At 40.0% G+C, this 27120-nt stretch overlaps 1 protein-coding gene across 5 annotated transcripts in view; it reads left to right on the top strand.

Moving 5' to 3' along the window:
- Positions 1–27120, top strand: part of carmil3 (capping protein regulator and myosin 1 linker 3) — a 119387-nt gene that overhangs the window by 42409 nt on the left and 49858 nt on the right. For all 5 annotated transcript variants that reach the window (XM_050033331.1, XM_050033330.1, XM_050033332.1 and 2 more), the window contains exons 12-16: positions 1735–1821; positions 6830–6939; positions 10335–10412; positions 17701–17777; positions 23928–24032. In XM_050033331.1, the coding sequence (XP_049889288.1) occupies positions 1735–1821; positions 6830–6939; positions 10335–10412; positions 17701–17777; positions 23928–24032 (457 nt within the window). The remainder of the gene's footprint in view (positions 1–1734; positions 1822–6829; positions 6940–10334; positions 10413–17700; positions 17778–23927; positions 24033–27120) is intronic.

Below are 27120 nucleotides of genomic sequence, written 5' to 3'. Positions count from 1 at the left end.
TAATGTCACGCTATATCCACCTTAGATCCACGTTATCACTGAAATTAAATCCATATCCACCTTAGATCCACGTTATCACTGAAATTAAATCCAGCAGCCTTATTTGCGCTTGGAGTGAGTGATAATTGTTTCATAAAAACATTGTAAAATCCAACTCAAATCCTGAATTGAAATTCTTTCTAAATACGTATTTAATCCGCACTGCCTCTAACGTCTCATCGTCCACTCTGTGAGCGTAGGAGGGGGAGAGGATGGCGCGACTGCATGGAATATATTTATTTATTTAGCTAAATATTTCCAGTGCATTTACACTCATTTCATCAGCCCTACTTAGACATTTGCTGTTCATGATAAAACCGGCATGAAGAAACGTGTTCGTCTATTACACTTTCATCTTTGAATTGTATTTAAAATTACACGTTGTATTTTGGGACAGGGATACCACTGGTTCATGCTGTAATTCATGCCGGGTGTCTGATCAGACTAATTGCCGTAAACATATAAATACTGCGGTGACCCTTGTGCATAATTGCGCAAGATGGCACTGGCACATACTCCTTTTTGCCTCCACCTTTAATAAATGTGATTCTTTATGTCGCATATCAGTGTCAGACATCCTCAAATTTAAAAGCAACACATTAACTACATGTTGGTAAAGGAGTAATATTAGGTCTACCATTAGGTCAGACCACTTCTTTTTTGTTCTGTCACTGTCCGTGCAGTCCCACAGACACAGCATCAGCAGCGCTGATGTGTTGCCACTTTTTTTTGCTTTCTTTTATTAGTGATCCCGCTGCTGTGGCCACCAAATAAAATCTTTCTTCAGTCCTCCACCTCCCGTTAAAGGGTCTCGAGCTCAGTCTTGGAGAAATTCCGTTTTTTGGTTCGTTTCTCACCTGTCGCCGTGACTCACAACGAGAGAACACTCGCATGCCGGCTTATTTATATGCAGAACGCATTCACGAGGTGATTTGCATGACCAGTTATGGTTGAACTAGGGCGTGTAGAGGGCGGAATATGAGGCGGATCTGGGTGCGCACAACTCCAGGAGGTCTGTGATTTATAAAGAGAACATTGCGTGCAAGTGTGCGTGCGCATGGTTTTATAAATCAGATTATTTTTTGGCGCACGCCATTTTCAGCTTTTGGGCGCACGTCAGCTTTTAGTATGAATCCTAAGCACTCTTTTATAAATGAGGCCCCTGGTGATTTGAATTGGTAAAAAGACTCAATAAAGTAGTTTCACATTGAAAAAAAATAAATAAATCTATTATTCCTATGCTATCACTGGGGCTGCTAATGGTGGCTGACGTGAAAACGCGAATGGCCCTATCTTAAGCAATGTTTGGTTTGTCCGTTCTGGGCTACTGTAGAAACATGACAGTGCAACATGGCAATCACTGGGGACGATGACCTGCTCCCTATGTATATATATAGCTCATTCTAAGGTAACAAAAACATGGCAATTCTTATTTTCAGGTGATCATACACTAAAGAAAACATACTTACTATTATATTCCATTTCTGCCAATATATCCCCCTAATTTCTATGCAGTGGACCTTTAAAGAAAGGATCAATAATCAAAAGAGTAGCAGGTTTATTTGTAGTTGATTAAATAATCAGTTAAACAATTTTTTTGTCCTCGGCTTTGGATGTGTGATTTGTTATTAAGTGAGGCCTTTATCTTTTCTCCTCTCTTTGTTTACTCTTCTTTCCTGCCTCTTCTCAAATTAGGAGTCTCCAACCTGATTCAACAAGTGTGTCGCCTCAACAAGGGACTGCGACTCCTCAATCTCTCAAAGACTTCCCTTTCCTCCAAGGGTAAGAGTAGCTCCTTTTGCACACAGCAGCCTCTGTGGCTGATCCAAACACATTTTTTTACTATTATTAAAAATAAATGAATGAAAATTTTGAAGCTGGTACAAAACTGGTGCATCTTGCTCAAAGACGCGTCAGTACAGTAGAAGCATTCTGTGAAGCTGGGTTTGAAGCCAGGTTTTTCTAAGAAACAGTTGTTTTAACCACAGAACTGCTTTGCTGCCCCACATGCAGTTTTATTTGGGCTGGTATTCACTCACATAGATAAACAGGCACATGCATGTACAGTATGACCTATCTACCAAATGATAATCAGGTCAGAATTATAAGTAGTTGATCTGTTTTTGTCCCTTACAATCCTACGTAGGCATTAGTGCTGTGTCCCAATTCTATTGCTTTTATCCCACACAATACAACCATCCACGAGTATTACAGCAGATTCAAAAGGCTCATAATGATACAAATGTAAATCCATACATGAATAGCCTCATCATAATAGTATTTTTGGTCATTATAGTATATTTTGTAGCCTCTTTTATTGCAATTATGGGCAATGATGTTTATCTGGTTTAGCTAAAATGATACTTTTATTTCTTACTGAGCCACAGAAAAGTAGTATGGTATATTAATGTTGCACTTACTGCGCAGAGAGACAGCAGGCTACAGAGCATGGACTGTTTAAAATAGTGGATGTAGTTTCTGGGCCTGAAAAGTGAAACCAATGCTGAAGTGTCTTAAACCTGCATTCTTTTTATTTAATGGCCAGTAGGGGGCGACTCCACTGTTTGTAAAAAGAAGTCTGATTATATAGAAATCTATGCGAAAATGACCCTACTGCTCAGTTGATTTATTACATCAGTAAACTTCCAAGTCTTTGCAATACAGCATGATGTTCATTTTGGAAAGTATGGTCTCATTTATTCTCAAGTAGATGACAAAGCAGGGTATGCTTAGGGCATGGCTAACTTGTGATTGAGAAGTCGCAACCATGGCGACCTGTCAGTCAGGATAGAGGCATAGAAATGTGTGTGCAGAGCCCTCGAAGATTCATCCCTAACACCTCCTTGGGTTCATGCTCTCGTCCAAATATGGTCACTGCTGGCTCCAAAAAAATCAAGATGGCGACGGCCAAAATGCCAGACTTGAGGCTTCAAAATACTTGTCCACAAACCAGTTGATGATGTCACAGTGGCTACGTTCACTTCTTTTATAGAGTTTATTCTAAAGAGGTAAAGCAAAAGAGCAACGTCAAGTGAATACTGGCCTGTGAGACAACCATGGCTCGGCTATGCTGAAGCTAAAAATCCATTTATGTGAGTAATTTTTCTTGAGTTGATGCCTCCGATACTGCCTAAAATGCGGTATCGGGTATCCGATACCACGTAATGCCTCACGTCATTACGCATACGCATGCTACAGGCAAACGAAACGGAAATGGAGTTTAAAAGCATTCTACTGTAGCATTTAAATTGTCTTTTTTACCAAATTGTGTGGCTGCACTTTAACCTGTGTCTTGATCTTTGTCAACACTGGATAACAATTAATGGCATTCATTCTGCTATTATGTTTTTATTTCTTAATATTTTACGTAGAGTTTTAGGAGTTGAGACATACAACAAGTCATATCCCATTACGGTTGGGATCCGGATCTGGTTCTTTTTTGGAACCGGGTCCAAAGTTCCAGTTCCGGAACCGGTTCCATCACATTTGGCGTAATGGTTCCTGCAAACGGTTCCTAGATTGTACGTCACGTGCATTTCCATTAGAGTGCGGCACGGTCATATTTCTGTCCGAACCCGACCGAGCCCGACATTATCTAATCACTAAAGCACTGAGTTTGTGTCACACAGTTGTCATGGTTACAGGCTATTTAACAGGCCGGGCGTGCGCCGGGTGCTCAGCGGAGAGAGACCTTCGTGTTTGAGACGGGAGCGGGCGACGGGAGCGGGCGGCGGGAGGTCCGACGCTTCCAGCGAGGGGAGAGGGAGAAATATAACAAAATAAGATAAAATAGGAGACACTTGTCTCCCTCTTTTATTTAATTTTCAGCGTTTAATCAAGGCGGAGGCTGGCGGCGGGAGGTCCGCTTCCAGCGAGGGGAGAGTTAGAAACAAACAGCCAATGTGTGTCTGTGTGTGTTATGTTCAGGTGTTGTCACGTAAATAACAGTGCCCAAGCATGAATGCATATAAGTATTTTTTATTACATTGTTGTGGTTCATTTTAATAGTGTTACTGTAGAAATCAGAGAATCACTTTTTGTTTTTATATATTCTCAGGGAGATGATACAAGCTCTAAATCTGAAATACACACCACACACAAATGTGTATTTTCATCTAATTGTACTGTGCAACAGTTAGAATAAAGTTTTTGTATTTGTATGATTGCATTTGTGTTTATTATATACTTGTTTAAGTATAGCAAGTATAATGAATATAATGTAGGAATCGGTAAGAGGAATCGGTAAGGAATCGCACCGTTAAGAAGGAATTGGTAAGGAATCGGAATCGTTAAAATCCTAATGAGTCCCAACCCTATATCCCATCCATTTTTTTTTTATGCGCTGGTATCGGATCGGTACTCGGCAGATACCTAAGGTTCAGGGATCGGAATCGGTATCGGGAAGGAAAAAGTGGTGTCGGTACATCTCTAAATTTTGATGTGCGATTGAAAAAAAGTAAACTGACATCTTTGATTCACTTTGTTAACTAACACATGTAAATGAGGGAGTAGCTAAATTCTGTTGTGGAGAAAATAAACAAGAAAAAAACAGCACTAATGAAACCACCATTTGACTCAATGGAATTTACATTGGTGTGCATAAACTGTCTTTAAATTCCATATTTAAAAGCATTAAATTGTACATTTAATTGTTATTTTGCAGGCATGTCCAAAGTTCAGCCCAGGGGCCAATTGTGGCCTGTGGGCCAATTTTAAACAGCCTGTGGCTTGACTTTAAAAATATAGGTACTATATTTGGCCTGCTGCACAGCATTGGTTCATCAAGCAATATTACATTTTTCCCTTCACCTCACAATAGCAAGACTATCATACAGTTTGTAGACGTGCATCAGGCAGGAACTAATCAGGTGGGATTAATGTGTTTTCATAAACAGATGGTAAACAAGCAAACGGAACGGTTTCCTAGCAGCAGACATTTCCTGCTAGGTAACAGACATGGCCACAGCAAAAAAGCTTAAAGTCGACTGCTGCATTCAGGAGTTCTGAAAAGTTGAGTACTTTTCACTGGAAAAAAGTTGTGTTTGTCCCGTTTCTATGGGATTTAAAAATAGATAAATAGATAAATAATCCATGTAATGTGAGAAGCAGCTTACGCCCAGGTATTTTCACATCTAATCTGGCCCCCATTCAAAAAAGTTTGGACACCCCTGTTATGTTGGTCATAGACAAAATAAATTATATTTTCTTACACAAACAACAAAGAGTTAAAATGGACAAGACAGCTAAAACAATACATTTAACCAGTTATTAGATACTGTGGATATCTTTACATTCTGGGTAGATAATACAAAGGAGTATCTGCTTCTTATTTGCTTACTGTGGCAATAATTTGGGGGCTGAAATAACCAGGCCGAAACAGCATAGATTGGAGGCATTACAACCTTTCTGTCTATTACACAGTTTGCCGGCCACCTTGAAAGCTAAACCCTTTTTTTCCCTAACTCCTCTGCCTCTGTAGTGACTGCTCTCTGTCTTTGTAAAGCAGTATGGCTGTGGAGGTGTTGAATGTAATTTTAAGGCTGAAAGCTGAGCGTTGTGTCTATGCCGCAGACTATGACCTCGATACCCTGTTAGTGTATGTTATGAATGGGAAAACCACATTCTGTGCGATTTAAAAGACAGTGGGTTGACACAGTGATTCAGGGTGGAATGCGGTGATGGTGCTGACCTTGAATGGTGGGTGTAGGTATGACTTTGCAGGGGCTGAGCATTTTTTGTTGAATATTTATAGATCTCTCTCTGGCTCCCCCTCCTTCCCCCTGTCACTATAATACCTACACATATGCCGACACAAGCACATACACACACACACACACACACACACACACACACAAGGACACACCTGGGCCTCACACATCGTCGCTTAGATGTGATCAGACATGCAAATAAGCAGAAATATTCTATATGTTCTAACAGATTTGACATTGTCACACCGATCGTATGGTTTCTAAAAGTCTGTACTTCCAGCAGAATCAAGCAACTGATAGATCAATGAAGGGAGGGATTAGACATCCTGTCCCCTCTTCCCCTCATTTCGCTCCTAATCGCTATAAATTAGGGATGAAGAGCTTAGTGCCTTGCCAGCTTGTGTGCAGCACATGCAGTAGCTGGTTTCTTCCACACACACACTCCGCAATGTTTGAGAACAGAGGAAATCATTTCTTACAACTGCTGGCTATAATCAATGATAAATTGTCGAGTGAATAGCACACACGTTAATGATGGTCGTAGACTTTTTTATTTGTTGCTGCTGCTAGTTATTTCTCCGGTGTTGTTTTTGTGTCTTATGTTTATCCTCAACATGCCATGGCATACTGTGCTTTGCATCAGTCTTGCAGGGTGAGGATTTTAATGAGGGGCTCCATCGGGCCTTTGGGTGTAATTGTGTAGTGATCTGATTTGAGAGAATGATTTTCTTTTGTTTTGGTTTTCAGGGTACACTTAGATACTGGGATAGGGGGAAAAAAAGTGGCTTGCTCCCTCCAAAAGCTCTTTTGATACCAGCAAGCCATAGGAGCTCACTAGTCTCTGCTCAATTATTATTACTTTTTCCCCACATAGCTTGCTCACCGTCTCCCATTATGTTGTTTTGTATTCATTAGTTGCTAATAAGTCACGTCCAGAGCATTAAATTGGCCCATTGGAGAAAAAAAAGGATGATTATAAGATAATTAAATGACTCAAGGACACATACAACTTGTTTATCCTAACTCCCCATCCCCTCTCCCTCATTTCTTCCCCTCTATCCTGTCTCCTCTCCTCCTATTAGGTGTGGTTACTCTGTCCCAGGCATTGTGTTCAAGTGACGACTACTCTAACTCTCTGCTGCATCTGGACCTCAGCAAAAACCCCGGGGTTCTATCTGGAGAGGATGCCACAGTGAGGAACACACATACAAACACACAAATAAAATATTGGAATTTTTTATGTTTCCATCCACCTGTTTTTATGCACATTTTATAGTTCTGAAAAACGTTAAAAATAACGTTAACTGACATGGAACATTTGATATTATATTGCAACAAAGTACAATGGAAACAACCTCAGCAAATATTTTATAACATACATTAAGCATGTAACAGGGTTAGGCGGGTGCAGAAAAATTCAAACCAGTTTTATATAAAGCCAAACACCGGACATGATGGGTATACCAAATTTTTCTAGGTGTCGCATTTGACTCAGCAGCCGCTCCTGAGTGCAATATAATGACAGTGAGTTTCAACAGCAAGCGAGTGTCTGGCTGTGCGTCACATCACATGACATCGGAGCTCTGTGTCCACACTGTACGCTTCCGTTACTTCATGTAAACAAATCACATAAATATTAGCTGTGTGTGTGAGAAAACACTGGAGACATAACCACTGAAAAGATGGGAGGGTAGCCACTTGCTATCTTCCTACATTTGTAATGCTACTTTTTAAGCAGAAAATGCACATATTATGTTGTGATATTTTCTAATAAATGACATACAACATAGCCAACAGCAAGCAGATTGTGTTTAGCGATGATCATTTTCCTTACCAGAAACTTTTAGCTACATTGCAATCTCTTTCCAGCCAGCTGCTACCTTACTTTTGTTTTTGCAGTCAAATAAGAGGGAATCATGAAGATAATCCCTCATTTCAACTTCATGAATCAGCTTTCCTCGTCCATTGCGACGCTTTATATAGGCAAGTGACGGGAATAAATAGAAACATGGTGTCTGACAAAAGTTAAGCTCAAAAGGGCAGTGCTGCATCGCCTGCAGCCAGTTAGGACATGTTTTTCATAAGCTTCAAATCCAAAATGTTACCATATTGCCGCAGTTTTAGTTTTCTTGACAGACTAACTCTGCCATGTCTCGTCTCATTAAGACACATGACGGTCCTAGTAAACAAACACAACGTAGCTGCTCTGACCCTCCCATTTCTCCTGAAAGTTGATCTCCTTCATGTTGCCGACACTGGCCTGGGCTAGGCAGCAAATTGCATATCGACTGTCAGTTATGAGTGACTCAGTTAGTCTGTTTCTAAACATAATATTATGTTAATCATGTTATTATTTGGCTTATTTCTTATGCAATACAAGCTGGATTTAGCATCGTGTTGCCATCAGCACAGGTTGCTGATGTAGACTGCTTTTGAATTTGCCAAAACATGTCATACTAAAAATGTTGGTTGAGCCGCCTTGCATAAAATCAAACTGGCTTCAGCCCGTACACTGGACCAGATTGGTAAAATCGGAAATCGACCCAACTACAGCATGTAACGTGAGCATTCAATGGAGAAACGAAAAATGCTGCAGACGAACCATCAGATCTGCACGGAGCAATGTTGAGACAATAATCTTCCTCAAATCAAACATGGAATCAAACAGAAATACTTTATCTATTAGGCTTGGGCGGTGTCTGGTACACGATGTATGATGGCATTTGTGTTAATACAGGAAAAAACAAACAAAACAAACGTAAAAGCTGAGCTATTGGTGGTAGAAGTCTTTGTACCATGTATGTCATTGTCTAGCTAACAGTGCTGATCTGTTTCTCATATCAGAAAGACAACCAACACAGGTCTTGCTTGTTTTAAATACTTATGGCCCATAGAATATTGAATAAATAGGAGATAAGCACCCTTCTTGCTGTAGGACCCGATGACACTAGGTGCCTCAGTGGATACTGACACATCAGTAGGCTGAACAGAGATGACATGTTGAATAAAATCACGTGGCTAATAAACTGCTTCTGTAGTTAGAGGAAGTCATCTGAAGAGGCATTTTACATTATCCTCACCACTCAGTCACCATTTTTCTCAGCTCAGCTGCCTGTTTCACCAGTACAGACTGACCTCTAGTGGCGCATGCTGTGCACTACAATACATCGCCTTAATGCAGCATCTTCGTATCAGTTTAATAGAAAGAGGCGCATCTGTATTTTTGACGGTATTTAAATAATAACCTTCGCGATATTTGAATACCTCAGTATACCGTAGTACCTTGATACCACCCACACCTAATATCTGTATATTTCCATAAATGTTTTAACATGGTTTTCCACACCTTTTGGTTTGACTTGTAATCTTCTGAAATGGTTTAATGGCACCTAATTGGAGAATTTGCACCACCAGCTGTTTTTCTCAATGTTCTTTCATTACTTTTGCATAGCAGATGTGAATAGAAACAATGTGAATGGAAACCCAGCCACTGTTTTCCCCACATTTAATCATGGGTAATTTAATAGGGCAACAGAAAAAGACCCTTTAATGTCAAAGTGCAGACAGATTGCTACAAAGCGATTTAAATGAATGACAAAAAGAAAATACATGCTTGCATCAGTATTGGCTCCATTTTTTTTTTGCAAAACCGCTCAGGCTCTGTCAGGCTGCACGGGGATTGTGAGTGAACAGCATTTTCAAATCCAGCCACAAATTCTGGATTGGATTGAGACGTAGACTCGGTCACTCCAGGACATTAACTTTGTTATCTTTACCTGTGTAGCTTTGGCTTCACGCTTGTTTTACAGAAAAACAAATATTCTCCAAAGCAACAGGTTTTTTAAATCAGGTTTTCATTTAAGATTTCTGTATTTTTCTATGTTCAATTTACCGTCACAAGCTTTCCTTCAGCCTACTGCAGAGATGCATCCCCACAGCGTAATGCTGCCACTACCACACTTCACACTGGGCATGCTACAGTACAGTATGTTTATTATGATTTGATGGATACAAAACTCTCATCAGACCACAGAACTTTGTTCCAGCAGACTTCAGAATCTCCCACATGCCTTCCGACAAACTGTAGCCCAGATTGTGTGTGAGGGTTTTTTTTTTTTTTCCAGAGTGGCTTTCTCTTTACCACTCCTCCCATAAAGCTGTGACAGGTAAAGCAACTGTCCAGAGTTGTCAGAGGTCTCTTGGTGGCCTTCCTCACTGGTCTCGCTCAGTTTTTGATGACAGCCATTAACAGCTGTGCCATGCTCCTTCCCATTTATTAATGATTGATTCAACTGGGATGTTCAGGGTGCAAATTCTTTTTTTGTAATATCTGTAACAAATAAAGATAACTTTGTAGATATCTGTTTTTACTTTTACATTAAAAGGTCTTTTTCTGTTGAACAGTGTCCAAAAGCCACATTAAATCTACAAAATTCAAAGTTATAAACTTTTGAAAAAAAAAAAAAAAATTCCCATAGGCAGTGAATACTTTTTATGACCTTTGTATAATTTGGTACATACAGTATATTGCATATATATATTTGTCATATTCATTCTCTAAAAGACACTCTTGTTCTTCCCGTGCAGAACCTGTACCTGTTCCTGGCCCAGCCCAACTGCCTGGTTCACTTGGACCTGTCTGGGACAGACTGCACCGTGGACTCGGTTGGTACTCATCGTCTCTGTTACAGTCACTATCCACCCATCGCTGTCTGATCTCATCTCAAGGATGGGATTCAGGCCAAGAAACAGGAAGGGGGTAGCGTCCTGAATATGAATTGCCCACCACAGAAAAACAATGTTACCTCAGTAGACTCACTGTCTTTCTCAGAGCTCCTCTGTGCATAATGCTCTAAGTGATGGTTAAAGCTCTTAGAATGCACTCCAATAGAAACGTATAGCCGCTTATGAATTATACAGACGATACATTGTATGAATAGCATACAACAGTCTTTGTTGAACGTGTTTGTTCACAGCTTTGTCACTTCAGAAAGATGACTTCATCCGTGTTGTTGCTGTGTCTAAATTTAGCATGTCTGCCAGTGTGACAAAACGGTGTCTTGCCGCATTAGCAGATACGCTAACATCTAAAAGGATGACAGAGCCGTCTCTCTGAGAGAGTTCAGTGACCACGCTTGAATGTGTCTGCCCCTGCTGGTTACTGCTGAGATGGCAGTTCTTCCAGGTTCACCGTGAACGTTCAAGACTCAGTGGAAAATCAGTTGAAAGTTACAACTGTACTCAGGAGGTTTTTAGTGTCTGTGTCCCTCTGGAAGATGTAGAGGTTTGTGAAAAGAGCTGGCTGAATGGGAGGTCACATTTATTGTTTATGTTGTGTCACCGCTGCTTTGTCAGTGCTGTATTGCTGCTGACAGGATAACGCGCTGTAGGGACATGCAAGGTTGGATGGAACAGACATAAATATCATTGTGTTCTCTGCTGCTGGGAGGTAAGAGGTCAGAGAGAGAGAGAGAGATCAACTCTGAGCTCTGCTGCTCAGTGACACCCCAGCAGGGCGAGTGCTTGCTAACATGGAGGATGGTGTCTGAACTCCACACTCACTATATTGCCATGATGCTGCATCATATTACAAATCAACCATATTTGCTGGTCTTCAGGTTTTAGACCATCACATTCACCTACTTAATTAAATCCCATTGTTGATTAAATACTTTGTTCCTCTCAGTGGTGGAATGTTTTTCAAGAATATTTATTGGAGTACTGCACTTGCAGGTTTGAGGTTCTTGTACTGTATTTTACTTTATTTGAGTGCATCCATTCTATACTTGTACTTCACTACATTTTAGAGGGATTTTTTGTGCTTTTTAATCTAGCATGTTTGTAGCTTTAGTTAACTTGCATATTTCTGAGATGATTTTTTACCCAAAACATAGAATCAGTCTCTGTGCATTGTTCATTAAAACACTCCCTCTTATGAAGTATTTTAATCTGTAATTGAGTCAAAGTTTTATATATTTTTTATAATAAAATGTAAAAAAGAAAGTGCAGTAGGATTATTTGAAACACTTTTTATGAGACTTTTCCAAAATTGACACTTCCTGATTCTTATGCTGCAACCTGCCTTATTCTTTCTTGTTAATATGTATAGCCCCTTTCAAAAACACAGTTACAAAGTGCTTTACAGTAGAACTAAGTACATTTAAAACACAAGAAGAATGAAACAAACTAAAATGTCATAAAATGTTACCAAAGGAAAAGATAAAATAAAAAAGGCCAAAACTCAAATCAAGATAATAAGTGACATTTAAATCAATAATATAGCAATTAAATGGACAGGTCAGATAAAAACAGGATATGCTCTCCAATAGATGTACCTTTTTTGGAGAAACTTAAACAAAGACAGTGACTCAGCGACCCTTATATCCTTGGGCAGGTTATTCCAGAGCCTCAGGGCCCTGATTGCAAAAGCCCTGTCCCCTTTAGTCTTCAGTCTGGGCTCTGGAACAAACAGAGGACCTCTGCCCGAGGATCTCAAGCTACACAAAGGTTCATAGGGGATTAAAAGATCTGAAATGTAACCATGAGCCTTAAAAGTAATCAGTAAGATTTTAAAGTCAATCCTAAAACAGACAGGGAGCCAATGTAAAGAAGCTAAAACTGGTGTGATGTGATTGTACTTCTTGGTTCTGGTTAAAAGCCTTTTGGCTGAGTTCTGTACCATCTGTAGTTGTTGCAAGGTTTTTTGATTAAGACAGGAATAAAGGTTTTGCAATAATCAAGGCGCGAAGAGATAAAAGCATGTACGACAGTTTCTGTATCTCGAAGTTAAAATAGATCTTATTTTAGCAGTATTTCTGAGGTGATAAAAACATAATTTGACAAGCTTAGTGATATGTTATTCAGAACATAAATTACTATCAAACAAGATTTCTTGCAACAGGCTTTATGGTATGTGTTGTGACAGGTTGTTCTGACACTGAAGTCTAATGAAAAACTAAAACTATAATTTTTTTGAAGGTGGCGGCAAGAGTGGGGGGAATGCAGTGGCAGTTAACCCCCAACCTGCAGTAAGAAAAAGTACATACAGTCCTCACACATTAATGCAACAGTGATCATAGCTCCACAATGTGTGTGTAACACTACATGGAGCCATTCTGTATACTGAGTACTTTCTAACTTAAAGTGTATTTTGCTGACAGTACTTTTACGACTTCACTTTTACTTACGTAAGGTTTTGAATGCTGAATTTTTACCTGCAATGGAGGTTGTTTTACCTTGTTATATCACTAAGGATCTGAATACTTCTGATAACTTTCACCTCTGTGTTTCATTTCCCACACTGCCTTGCACTTTACTATGCATGTGTTTGCTTTCTTCCTTGCTGCACTTCACTCGAGCAGTTTTAAACCCCAAGAAGCGGGCAGCTTGTCAGGCAGGAATCTCTTTTAGGAGGGAATGGTCCACCCCGTGAAACTTATCCTCCTCCCTCCCCGTAAATGTGGGCCATGAATTTTGTATTGAATTATGTGCATGAGTGGAAGTCATTGCATCTATTCTGCTTTATTTGCAAGTTTTCAAACTTTGTCTCGCCCCTGTATCTCTTTAAAACTCCCCTTGAGACCAAAAGAGTGCTCTCTGTGATAGCTGCTTCATGTCCTGTTTTGCTAATTGTCATTTATCCTTTAGAGGGGAACTGTCTGAGGAAGAATTTGTCTTTTTTAGTGTTGGCCTGTTGGATTGAATTATTAATAAGTTCCTGTTTTAATCTGCGTTGATGTACCGACAACGGTCGATTAGTCAATTTCCGTGACGGATCACACTGCCAGGATAAAATGGATTTGTCCGACAGTTTAACCTCTCGCAAGTGATGAGATGCTACTTAAAGTCTTACGAGAAATTGGGTTTTGATGCCACTCATATTTGCCTAAAGCTTTCTCTTGTCTAATAAACAGACATATATCATCTTTATTTCAAGATTAATTGGGTCACAGATTCCTGGATATTCATTTTGGTACATCCAGACCCCGGTTATTTGAACGCGAGCCATATCTCCACAAGATGAGAGCTTGATTGGTTATGCACCTTGATGGATGGTAGATGAATTGCTGTATTGCTGCATGATGTTACGTTGATCATATAGGCAGGGAAACCTTGGGTGACACAGCATAATTAATTTCCTACACAGGCTTTGAGTGGCTTTTTTCCCCCATATTTAATGTGAAACTTGACAATTGATGGATATTTAGTGTAACAAATTGAAGAATGTAAGTAATTAATTTTTCCGCTGGTGTGGTTTCAGCTTGATTCTGATTCAGTGTAATACAATTACTCTTCTTATTGCCCATTTGGTCCTGCTATCGGGAATTCGTAGACTTTCTCTGACAGATGAGCACTTTCCGGACACACTTTGAAAGATTGGTGGAAACACAGTGTCTGCTATATTTCACTCAGCTGCTGGAGCTTGGGGGCATTAACCCTAAAATGGGCAAGAACGGAAAATTAAGTCACTGTTCTTTTCCCACTATTAGGACTTAAATAACTCACTATTATGTTTTTTCTTTTCAGAATGTCCCAGTTTTCATTTTCATTAGTGCCCATTGTGGGGAATAGATTAAAAAATTGGGAAAATTGCAACAACTTTTAAACATTCCAGATCTCTTCTTAGCAATGCTGGTGGCATGACTCAATAAGTGTCAGTCTTTCTGTCTTTCCCAGCAGCTTCACCATGAGGCTGACGTCTGTGGTTTTCAGTGAAATGTCTCTAACCATTGCATGTATTGTAATGAAATGTGGTACACACATTCACGTCCCCCTCAGGATGAACTATAATCACTTAAGTGATCCCTTTGCTCTTTTCCCGTCGCACCACCATCAGGTCAAAATTTCAGTCTGTGTAATACTTTGGTTTATGGTCAAACTCCTGCAAAACTAACGACCCAATGTCCCAACAGCCTCCTCAGCTGTACTTTGTCCAAAGGTTTTGCATACTAACTAGAGCTGCACAGTTAATCACAATTGCAAGAGCCGCAATTGTTTGATAAAGGTAAAATTTGCATACATTAACATTATAGGTAAAGCATTGTGTGCTACAGAGATAACCTGGCCTTCAAAGCATATTCCAGACATAAGGGAGCATGTTTATTTGGTACAGACCCCAGCAAAAACATCACATCATCATCGTTTTTGTATTATTATTTTTTTTAATTAAAAATGAAATGCAAAAATTACCATTCCGCCTAAAATCCTGACTTAAATCACAATTGCAATTAGTCAAAACAATCACAATATGATGTTTTTTTGCACATTGTGCAGCCCTAATACTAACATGCTAAACTAAGATGGTGTCCAGAGGTTAACTATACCTGCTAAGCATCAGCACTCTAATATTGCCGTTGTGAGCATGTTAGCATACTGCACCGAACTACTGCCTCACAGAGCTGCTTGGATGGCTGTAGACTATTGGTCTTCATTTAAACATTTGTTTAAAAAGCAGAACCTCTTTCTTACATTATTATAATTAAACATTGTGTGTGACCACGAATACAAATAAAAGTCAATATCTCACTGGCGGTGGAGGGTAACGAAAGCAGTCCTGAGCATTTTGTCCAGTGGTGATGTGAAGGCTAACTTTGCATTTCCACATGTACTCATGATGAAGGTCTGGTCATTGAAGCACACCCTGCAGTGACCTTTCCCTGAATTGCATAGAGATACTGAGAGCAGCCCCTCCTGCATTCAAAATCCTACTCCCAAAAGTACAAAAGTAAAACCAGGAACATGTGCTTCAAGTATGAAACATAAAATTATGTGTTCTGCAAAAAAATGGCCCCTGTAACTGATATATCATTAAATATTACATCATCAGCTTGTCAGTCCAGAGGGATGAATGCGTTTATAGTATTTTGGTGTTGCAATTGGTTAAGATGGAGCTAGTAGTTTGCAACCTAGGGGTCAGGCCCCTTTAAAGGGTCTTAACATAAATGTGAGGAGTTGTCCACTAATGGGAGAGAAAAGAAGAAGAAACAAAGTTCAACCATTTGAATTCAGTTTTCTGACCTTTCTCTAGTTCTTATATGAAATATTGGATAATTTTTCCTCGTTATACCTTAAACTGTTATTCAAATAAAACCATCTGACAAGGTTGAAAGGAAAATCTCTTTGGTGAAACTGCTTACAACACATCTACATCTTACATCAATATGACAGTTAGTCCCAGACTAAACACTGCATTTCTCTAAGGGCTCACCAGCCAAACATGCTCAGAACCACTGGTGTAATCTTTAACAATACATCATATTTCAAAAGCTGATCATATGTTGTATGTTAAATATGAATCTGGAAGGTAACCAGTCTTTAAAGCAGACAGATAAATGTAGTAGAGTAAAAAGAGTAATATAGACCCTCTGAAATGTAGTGGAAAAGGAATATTACATGACATAACTTGGAATACTGAAGTACATGTTTACAGCTGATCCCAAAATGTAGGGCCAAATCCCCCTACCTGCATTTCTCACTGAGACACCAACATTTAGTGGCTCAGACAAAAGAACATTTTAGAGTTGAAGAACATTTTAGGGTTGCTTTGCTTAACTCAGAATCAGAATCAGAAATTGATCCCCAAGAGGAAATCATGAACTTCACACAGCTGTAATGTAGCATCTTAGTAAGCACACAGAGATTTGGACTCAAAAAGGCACAAGGCACAAAAATTATGACTTTAATCTCTATTTGACTTGGACTTCAACACCAGTGACTTGTGACTTCACTTGGACTTGAGCATTGTGGCTTGAAAACACAACACTTTCCCAAACACTAAAGATGAAAAAGTGTGACATGAATAAATTCATTTCCCTACTTTGTTTTAAATTTACCTCTTTGCCATTTAGAAATACAACATAAAACATGCAACAACATACAGTATCACGTCAAGGAAGAACAGTCTTACAGAAAATGTCTTACAAATTTCAGAAGAGAAAGTTCTAGACATTTTTCCAATATGAGATAAATACAAGACAGTACACAAACATAAAAAAATAATTCCGTTGTGCTACTGCTTAACAGTGCGATATGCTATGAATGTGGATGTTTGCCTTACTTTTTTATGATTGAGTTCAGTTGCACGTGTTTTAACAAACTTGTTTTAACAAATAAATACAAATTTTAAAAAGCATTCATGACTTTTGTAACTTGAAGATATTATTACTCTGTAGTTAAAATAGCATTGCATCAGGTGAAGAGCACATTATGAGCTATTTAGGACTTGAATCTCAAGGTTTAGGACTTGGGATTTCACTTGGGAATTTTCAGTCTGGACTTGGGACTTTATTGCAAAGACTTGAGACTTACTTGTGACTTGAAAAACAATGACTTGGTCCCATGTCTGCTACTCTCAGCAGATAATGAACAAACAGTCAGTACAAATGTCTGTTTGTATTCCAAGTTTCCATGTTCCTTGGCAGTCACACACTGTGGATGCTCAGTGCACGTGTGTGTGTGTGTGTGTATGTGCATGTGTGTGTGTGAGTGAGAGATGTATTAACCTAATGACAAAGGTCGTATTATCTTGTACAAATCCTAAACATATGGCACAAAAAGAATCAAACAAATCTTAAAATAAATTGCAAAGACTGCTTTGTCCTGATTTGACCAGCAGTAACATCTCATTTGTTCTGGTCCATTGTTTTTTTTCCACACTCCAATCTGCCGAGTCAGGCTTTTATGAAATTCTATTATTTAATGCCATCTATAATGCTAGCATGATACATTTAGGGACATTTTTATCGAAGAGGCTCCTGCCAAGAATGATATACAGCCGCATCATTTTTTTGGTGTGTTCAAATTGCATTTGTGTCAGCTTTAATCTGTGCCATAATCATTTGTGCAGTGTTCAAGAGCCAAAATAACTGTTATACAACACACTCACATTCACTGTAGTGAACATAGCGCAACCCATTTATCTCTCTGTCTCTCTCTCTCTCTGTTTCTCTGCCAGTTGTTTGGGGCCTTGCTGCGAGGCTGCTGTGCTGACCTCTCCTACCTGAACCTCTCCAAGAACTCCTTCTCTCACAGGTGGGCATTCACCTCAAGTGTAAATCCCTGTTAAATTGTTGTCTTTACTATTATTATTATTTTTTTTAAGGAAAAAGGACATTTGTTTTCTTCTTCTGACTCAGCCAAATAGCTCTGGATGAATTCCAGTTAGGAGGTGCGGAGCAGAGCGAGCATCATCATTTATTTTCTGCTGTAGATTAGTGTTTTAGCCCTGGACCTCACTGACGGAATTAGCGTGCACGCTCGGCTCGCCCCCCTTAATTTGTTCTGGCTCGCCGCATATATATTTATATGTACAGTATGTGTGTGCAGAATGTGTTCCCGTCTGTCTTAAACGTACACATGTCTCTGTTTGCTAACAAGTTTTCCATCTGTCACGCACTTGTTTGCATGCCCACAAGTCTGTTTTTGCGTGCGAAAGTATGTATGTGTGTGGGTGCATGTGTGTGTCTGTGTTTACCTAGCTAGCGGGCAGAAGCGGCTGCGGCTCTCATCATGTCGTGTCCCCCAGGAGCCCAGGAGCTTCCCTGCTCAGCATATTACATTACAGAATTACTGAGAAAGAAGTCGGTGAAAAATGAGACTAATTTTAGACGTGAATTATTGTGCCAATCCCCAGGCTCCCACGCTTGCATTTTTTTTTCTTGCGCTCTGTTTCTTTGTATCTACTGTATCTCTCAATCCATCTTTTACTTTTTGCATTTGTCTGGCTGCACCCTTCTTCCTTCATTCTTTATTTTTATGGTGTGAATGTGTGAGTTCTTGACCACACAGAGTTCTCTTTTCTAATAGGAATTTCCCAGAATTCCACCCTCCTTTTACTGGAGACATCCACGCTCCATCCGTCTTCTCTATATGGTTTTTGTCTTTCCCTTTCCATGCTTGTTTTCTCCTCTCATCCCATTCTTCTTGTTTACTGCCTCCTTCACCATCATCGTCTTCTTTTCCTCTCCTCTTTCCTTCCTCCTCACTCTCCACTTATATTCCCTTCTCCTCTTCCTCTCTCCTTATCACTCCTCCTCCCTCTTCACATCCTTCAACTTTCATCCCTTTTCCCACTGCTCTTTCTCCTCACATCTTCCCACTCATCCCCTCCCCTCTCCCATCTGCCTCCCTCTCTTCATAGTTCATCCCACCTCTTGCCGGTCACGGGTCTTCTGGTATTAAATGCACGCTGGCTCAGTGCTGCCGGTCAGACGGCCGCAGTGTTGTGGTGACAACACGGAGCCACAAAGCTTAACCGAGTTGATAAGAACCGCCCGGCTGCCGCTCATGAATATGGAACGAACCGCCTCAGACCCCTCCTTCACCCGTCACACACACAAACACGCACTGGAGTTACACACACACACACACACACACACACACACACACACAGATGTGTCACTTGCAAGAGACAATGAGCAGTCCATGTAGATACAGTTACACACATCGACACGTGTGGAAACAAGTTGCTGATGCAGCTCCCAGGGGACGGTTTTGTGAGAGAGACAGTGACACCGTATCTGCTTATGCGACAGAAGCCATTCTGTATCAGCGGAGTCCTGACAGGCTGTATGCTAATCATTACAAATGGGTCAAAGAAGAGCTGGTGTTCCACACACTGGGAGGTTATCACAATAGCAATGACAGGGGCTCGTAATGCAGCTGCCTGGTTTCCCCTCACTACTATCTTAATGTCTTCATCCTTTCTCACCCCTTTATGACCTTTTCCATTTTTTACCCTTCATAACTTAATTTTCTTCTCCATTTTTTTTGTCTCTTTATCTCACATTTTCTTTCATTTCTTTCCTCTTGCTACATAAAGTTTTATCTTTTAACCAAGTTAACATGGTTTTATCTGTGCGGGGTGAATGTCACAGCATTATGAAAGACATGCAGTTTGGTCAACCATACATTTTCCTAATCACTGGGGAAAAAAATGATGCTATAGTTCAAGAAATAGAATGATTATTTTGGCGTAGTATCTGTGTGTATGTTTCTTGAAATGAGCATGCGCCAAAAGCTTATTGTGGTTGGTATTATTGTTAAGTTAGAAGCCAACCCGACAGGTCCTAAATCAAATCCTGATGGTCTTATGCTCTTACAGTGCAATCATAACAATCAGTGTAAATCACTGGGTCATGTGCACAAGGACAATAACTGCTCATACTCAGGGTGCAATATGCACAAAGGAATTTGTTGAAGCGGAATAGAAATTGGTGGGGTGTAGCGATTATTCATTATATTCTTAGCCAGTCACATTACTGCTCTCATTCCAATTAAACAGCTGTGCCAAACACATGGGCGCACGACAAAGTTGGCTCAGTAATCGGAGAGGAAAGTGCAAGGCAGGTTTTCAGTTATGATGTCCTAGAGGTTCCGACATATTATAAATATACTTGTGATATGTCGGTTTAGGCTGAATTTGCATCAGTGGAGATACTGAAAGTCAGGTCATGCTGATATTTTCCTAATGTTTAAAGATGTGGGGGTTTATTTTAAAAGAATATCTTTATCTACAGTTAAGGTCTGTAGCAAATAATGATAATGATAATGAAAATTGTTACTACAAAAGGCATTTTCTGAGAAAAAAGGTTGTGTGCTCACAACTTCACTAGGAAGATTTGTAATTTAAATATTTTATGATGTTGAGTCTTGAGCAAGCAGCAAACTCAAGGGCTACAAGATAAACCCAACGCAGAAATGCCAAAAACTGCAGTTCTTTGAATGGCCACTTGAGGCTGACTCTGAAAGTAAATGAATCCCCTTAGGTCCCTGTGTTAAAATGCCCAACTTTACAGCAGAAATAAACATGTTTACAGCCTTGTGCAAAAAAACAGTTTTAGTTTTTACAGCTAATTTTAACATAGCAACTGCACTGGGGTGGACTTTTATACACAGATCAGCCAAAACATTAAAACCACTGACAAATGAAGTGAACAACATTGATCATTTTGTTACAATGCAAAGTTCTGACGGGAAACTTTGGGTTCTAACATTTATGTGGATGCTACTTGACATGCTCCCCCCACATAAACACCAGTGCAGACCATGTACCCCCCCCTTCCCCTCATTGCAACAGCACTCCTCAGTAGCAGTGGCCCCTCAGCAGGACAATGCACCATGCTTACAAAAACTGCTCAGGAATGACCTGAGGAACATGACAAAGGACCGGAATTGGCCACCGTGGATCGGGGGTACCTCTATACCAGCACGTTCCTCAAATGTTCGATCACATCGGGATCTTGGGTATTTGGAGGCCAGGTCTACGCCTTGAGCTTTCTGTCATGTTCCTCAGGTCATTCCTGAGCAGTTTTTGTGGCGTGGCACGGTGCACTGTCCTGCTGGGGGGCCACTGCCATTGACAAGTGTTGTTGCCATGAGGGGGTTTATTTTGTCTGCAATGGTGTTCGAGTGCGTGGAGCGTGTCAAGTAGCATCCACATGAATGCCAGGACCCAAGGTTTCCCTGCAGGACATAGCACTGTAACAAGATGATCAATGTTATTCACTTCACCCACCAGTGGTTTAATGTTTTGGCTGATCAGTGTATATATCCTACCCTTTTACATTTTATTAAGGCTTAAATTTATGCATATTGAAGGGCGAGGCTGCTGGAGTGACAGGCTATCTGCAAGGCGTCGCTAGATCCTACAAGTCAGATCCACCCCTTGCTCCTCCACAGCTTCACCATCTCGTCCAAATAAGGTTACTTCTGGCTCCAAAACCAAAACAAGATGTTGACGGCCAAAATGTCCAATTGGAGGCTTCAAAATGGGAGTTCCGAACCAAGTGCGTGACGTCACGATAGCTACGTTCATTATTTCATAGTCTATGGTCTTGAGTCATGTTGTGCCTTTGTATAGGAGTAAGTTAAACAGTTAAAGTGTCAGCTGAAGTCATTGCAAGGAGTTCTAGTGTCAGTGAAAGTTAAAACACTAAAGGTAGTTCAAATGTGAGTGGAAGTTGAAAGGTTTTGATGTGTTGGTTAATTTTGTTGGGATGAAATTAGTCCAAGGTTTTAGTGAAATGTTAAGTGTTTGTGAAGTCAGATGAAATGTCATTTGACAAGTCAAGATAAAAATCAAAAAGGAGCTGAAGTATCAGTACAGCAGAAATAACTTTAAAGATCTAAAGCATATGTTTAAAATTTATAGACAGGCAAATGCCTTGTAAATATGACATGTAACCATAGTATGAAAAGCATACAGCATTTGACTTTGAAATAGTTTTTTATTGAATGTGATTCAGCAACAATTCTGTGAATCAGCAATTGTGCAGTCGTCAACTAACTAAGATGCAGCTCATAGTTTGGAGCATATTTGAAGAATCAGCAGGATTTAAAGTAGTAAAGGTCACTATATCCATGGTATAGAATACAAATGATCCTTGCATATACGGCAATAGACCACACAAACAATGAGGTCATTTTCCCAGCTTCACTAGCGGCGGTGCTTTAGGGATAGTAATGTCTGTCTGTTGGTCACAAGCGTGGTTGGTCAACCACTTTGGTCCAGACTGAGAAATCTAGGCAACTATAGGATGAATTATTATAGAATTTAGTAAAGACACGCATGGTGCCTAATATCTTAAGTGATCCCATGGGGTTAAGAGTTTAACTTTTAAATTTAACTTTGTCCATTACTTTTTGTGACAGATTTCCTGAAAACTAACAGTATTCCCATCAACTGCTGCTGCACTCTGTGTTTAGTGGTAATTAGCAACTGTTAAGATGCTAACATGCTAAATTAGGAAAGCAAACATATGGTGAACATCATACCTGCTAAAAGTCAGTGTTTTCCTTTGTCATCCGGAGAGTGTCAGTATGCTGACGATAGCACGCAGCTCAAAGCGCTGTTGTGGCCTCACAGACCTGCTAGCATGGCTGTTTTTCTTTATTACTCCATTACTCTATGATGAGTTGCTTTATTTTGAAAGAAAATTATTCACTCAACCATCTGGTGTTAATTGATTCTGTAGCAAAAGAAAATGAGTACAATCAAAGTAAACAAAACATGTTGCATTCGTTTGCAGACATTTTGACATGGCGTAGCAGGAAACACACAGCTGTAGTGAGTAATGTTAACGACCGCATCCCGTTTATGGGACTGAGCCTCGTCGGCCATGAAAAAGGTTTCCATGAAATGATAATGCTGCAGAAAAAATTATCTGAAAGTACAAGTGTCTCTCTCTCTTTTCTCTGTTTGTAGATTTATTGATGAGACTTTTGCATTGTAGTTTATGAATAACTGAAATAATGAGTCATATTAACGATGCTATTCAGAGTGCCTCATCATTGCAACAATGCTCGTTGTTTATCAGGATGAGGGTGAAAAAATGTGCTGTAAAAAAAAATAAAAATAAAAGCTGTCTGTGCTGCACAAGTAAACAACATATCAGCTGCCTGAAGAGAGGTAGCAGGTAATCTTTCCCTGAAAAACAAACCTCATTTTTCTAGAAGATGAATACATCCTCCCCCTCCTTCCCTCTCCCCCTCTCCCTCTCTCCTCCCCTGCCTCTCATCACTTTCTCCCGCTGTCTCCAGACCCCCTTCCTCATCCTCCCCTGCGGTGAATTATTTGTGCAGTGGGGGCTGAAATGGCAGATTGGCTGCTTTGACAAGTTCTAAACACAGATCGGAACCAGTGTACTGCATCCATCCTGTAAATGCGGTGGGTGGTCCCCTTATGTATTGTAGCTCAGAGGGATGTCTTACATACACACAGACATTGTCTCTGTCCTTCCTCTGATGACAGGCTAATGTACTATACGCCAAGCAGATGGTTGGATAATTGGTCAGTGTTACCTTTTTAACTGGTGGCAGTAATTAATGCCAACTTCACCTTTTCAGCATCTGGTTGATATAACACTGACCTAAATGTCACAGCTAGCATCTGTCTACTTCTTTCTGTCCCTTTCTCTCTCGCACACTGTTTTTCATGTTCCTCCTCTGTCAGTTCTCTGCTTGTCTGCTGCAAAATTTCTGTCACTTTCTATCAGCATATCAACTCCTTCTGTCATCCGCTGTCTTGTCTCGATCAGTCTCTTATCTGCTCGCCACCTTTCATTTTCTGTCTAACTGCCTGATTGTGGTCCATCTTTTGTGCTCACTTTCTGTCCCGCTCTTCCCTCCCACTCCTTCGCAGCTTAAAATCTTTCTTTTGTTTTCTTTGCTGTTCTTTTCCAGGAAAGCGAGAGATTCCCTGCCAACTTTCCGCCAGTTCTTCAGCTCCGCATTCAGCCTGACCCATGTCAGCCTGGCCTGTATGAAAGTCCCCCCTGATTCACTGAGGTGAGTCACTGTCACAGACAAGGATTTAAAGGGACCTCTGAAACATCCTTAAGCACGTGTAAGATGCAAATCACTTGTATGGTCTGAATTGCAAACAGATGAAAAAGGAGCGTCTGTATGTTCTACAGTAACCTCATTCAGTTTGACCCCTTCTGCATGTGTCATTATTATTCACGCTAGGCGTAAGCTTGGAGTGGACTGTGCTTTAGGTTGTGTGTGTTTGTGTTTGGGTGTTTCTGTCTGTCCCCAGCTAATCTTGCAAACTACTGGACCAGTCAGCCTAATATTTAAGGTGCACATGTATATGCTCAAGGTCCTCTTGTGGTTGCAGTGATACACAATTGTTGAAAAATCTGTTTTATTAACAGTTTTATACTGTCATTAACTGCTGACTCCTCACTCCTCTTAACACTAGAACCGCCACGACGGTCTGACAGACTGTTTGGGTTTTTATAATGCAAATAACTCTGTTTAGATAAAACCTACAAGCTTCTCTTCTTATGACTTTTCCTAAAAATGTGTCTTGTATGTTTTCTGAAGCCTTTTAAGTTACAAAAATGAAACACACTAGACTTCTGAGCATTTATACCTCCGACCGCAGCAGCGGTCACACAGACCACTGCTGAAAATTACTATACATTTTGATACATACAGGTAGGCTATACATATTGCAAAACTCTGTAAAAGTACACCAAAGCATACATTTTCGTTTCCAAATATTTATTTGAAAATAAAACCATTCATACGGTCAATAAAAAAACATTTTGTTAATAATAAAAAACAAATGTAGTCTCAACAGTGACCGCGCCAGCTGGCGGGACTGCGGCTGAACCGCTTCCAATGTTCATTCATTCATTCAGTCGCGTGTTCAATGTGTGTGCATGCGTGCGTGTGTGCTTGCGTGCGTGAGTGCGTGCGTGAGTGTGTGCGTCAGAGAGGAGTATCAATAAAAAAAAAGTTTCCACTAATTATTTCCGTGTTTATTTCTTTTATTCTCAAGTTTTTTTATTAAAATGCGTAATATAGCCAACAGTATTATAGACCAATAGTTAATCTAATTTATTATTGTAGAATGTATTTAGCAAATCACCACTTTCAGCTGGAGACACGGCGCAGCAGCAGCGCAGTGTTAACCAACCCTCAGGGGCTGTAAGTTATCCAGAAATAAGCTAAAAACAACAAGCCTTACTGTCTGTTGTAGGACACATTTTGGCCTTTGTCGTGGCTCAAAACTGATATCCATGGAAAATTTTTATTTCACTTTGAACCGGAGCATTTTGATTAATTCCATACCCGACATGCTATAATCTGCTAAAGATAGGCACGTCATGAGAAGAATTGGTCCTCATTTTTGCTAGCTTCACTCTATCCTGACTGTAAGGGAGCCAGGAGGGACCCCCACCGTGTGCAGCTGCGCTCAGGTTTTGTTCTGTTCACTGCACGGCGTCATACCACAACAGGAGCATTTCAGAGGCAGATCGTTTCGCCTGCCAGTTTTTGGGATATTTGATTTGTGGCTGTATTTAGTTAATAAAAATACATTCATCCTCATAATATATTGTATCTACATTTCACATACAGTGCTCTGAGCAACGCATTCTGGCTCCGTCAAAAACAGACCAGGTGTGTATTTGATTAGCTTTTGAAATGCACTGTGGTGTGTCTGCTGAAATTACAAGAATTGTCTAGAGTGGCTGTGATAAGCTCGGGCAGGTGCTTGGTGGAGATCTGCACTCTACTGAGTGCACTTTCCTGGTTTATATATGTATCTGGGCTGATCAGATTATAATTCCATACAACAAAAAGAATAAAATTTATATGTAAATGCACTCAAACTGTATTAAAGATGTTATCCCCCAAACAACCTTGGGAGGTGATAATGGATGCATATGGCCAAGCTACTTACAAAATCCATCTCTTGGATATAAAAAGAAATAAGTGCAAAAATCAACAAATAAATCCAAGAACAACATCAAAACAAACTTTTAAAATACACTATGAAGATATTCACAGTGTTTTTAAGGCAGTTTTGACAGAGTAAGTGACCTGTGAGAAGTAAGCTGTGCATTTTCACATGTGGGGAAAATCTAAATATAATTCAGTGCTTGGTGCAAGTGTTATAAAGATACCAAGCTCCATCTAAATCCAAGTAGCATGTTAAGCCCATATATACAGGGGGTCAAGGAACATATTCAAGTTTAAAGAATCCAGCAGCACAGAGTAAATAGAGAACTACAAATACTGTTATCAGGAGTCATTGCTTGAGGTGGTGTAGTGGAAATTGCCTGCAAACACTCAGCACTCAGGAAATAAGCACACAAAGCGTTTGATGGGTTTGAGGGAAAATATATTTTATACAATATTTTTTGGAGAGATTACACCTGAGTCGGGAAGCCAAGTAAGCCCCCCCATCCCCTCCTATGGTTTCAACAAAATCACAGAAGTCTTACAGAATTGGTTCTCCACTGCTTACATATGGTCACTGACCTTTCCCCAAAAGATCACATACGTTAAGCTTTAACCAAAAATGGAAATGCCACTCATCTTGCATGTGACATAGTTTCACTGTCATGCTGGCATTATATTACATAGCCTACATATGACATCTTACATAAGGCCCTGACCTTTGCACCGATTTACAGCTCTTAAAAGACATTGAGGACAGAGGTCAATGCTTGCACCAGTACACCAAACCAAACTACACGATTTACACTTTACACATGAGTAAATCATGACTATCAGTGAAGAATTGAAAGGCATGGCAATAAATGATAACTGTTACTGTTATGTGCTCATTTACGTTCACAATGGCAATGCATTACATGATAAAATGTGCAATTTATCGAGGCTTCAAGTGTGAAGGTAATATGTTAAGTGCTTGTGCTTATGTGGTTCTATATACATCAGTTGTTAGTGTAGTGCAAACACAATGACCTCTAGTTTGATAGTTAGGCATGCACAGGCTGAATATCTATCAATCAATCAATCAATCAATCAATCAATCAATCAATCTTATTTATAAAGCCCAATATCACAAATCACAATTTGCCTCACAGGGCTTTACAGCATACGACATCCCTCTGTCCTT

Source organism: Epinephelus moara, chromosome 21, assembly GCF_006386435.1.
Source record: "Epinephelus moara isolate mb chromosome 21, YSFRI_EMoa_1.0, whole genome shotgun sequence".
Taxonomy (NCBI): Eukaryota; Metazoa; Chordata; class Actinopteri; order Perciformes; family Serranidae; genus Epinephelus; species Epinephelus moara.
This window is presented reverse-complemented; position numbering and strand designations above follow the sequence as displayed.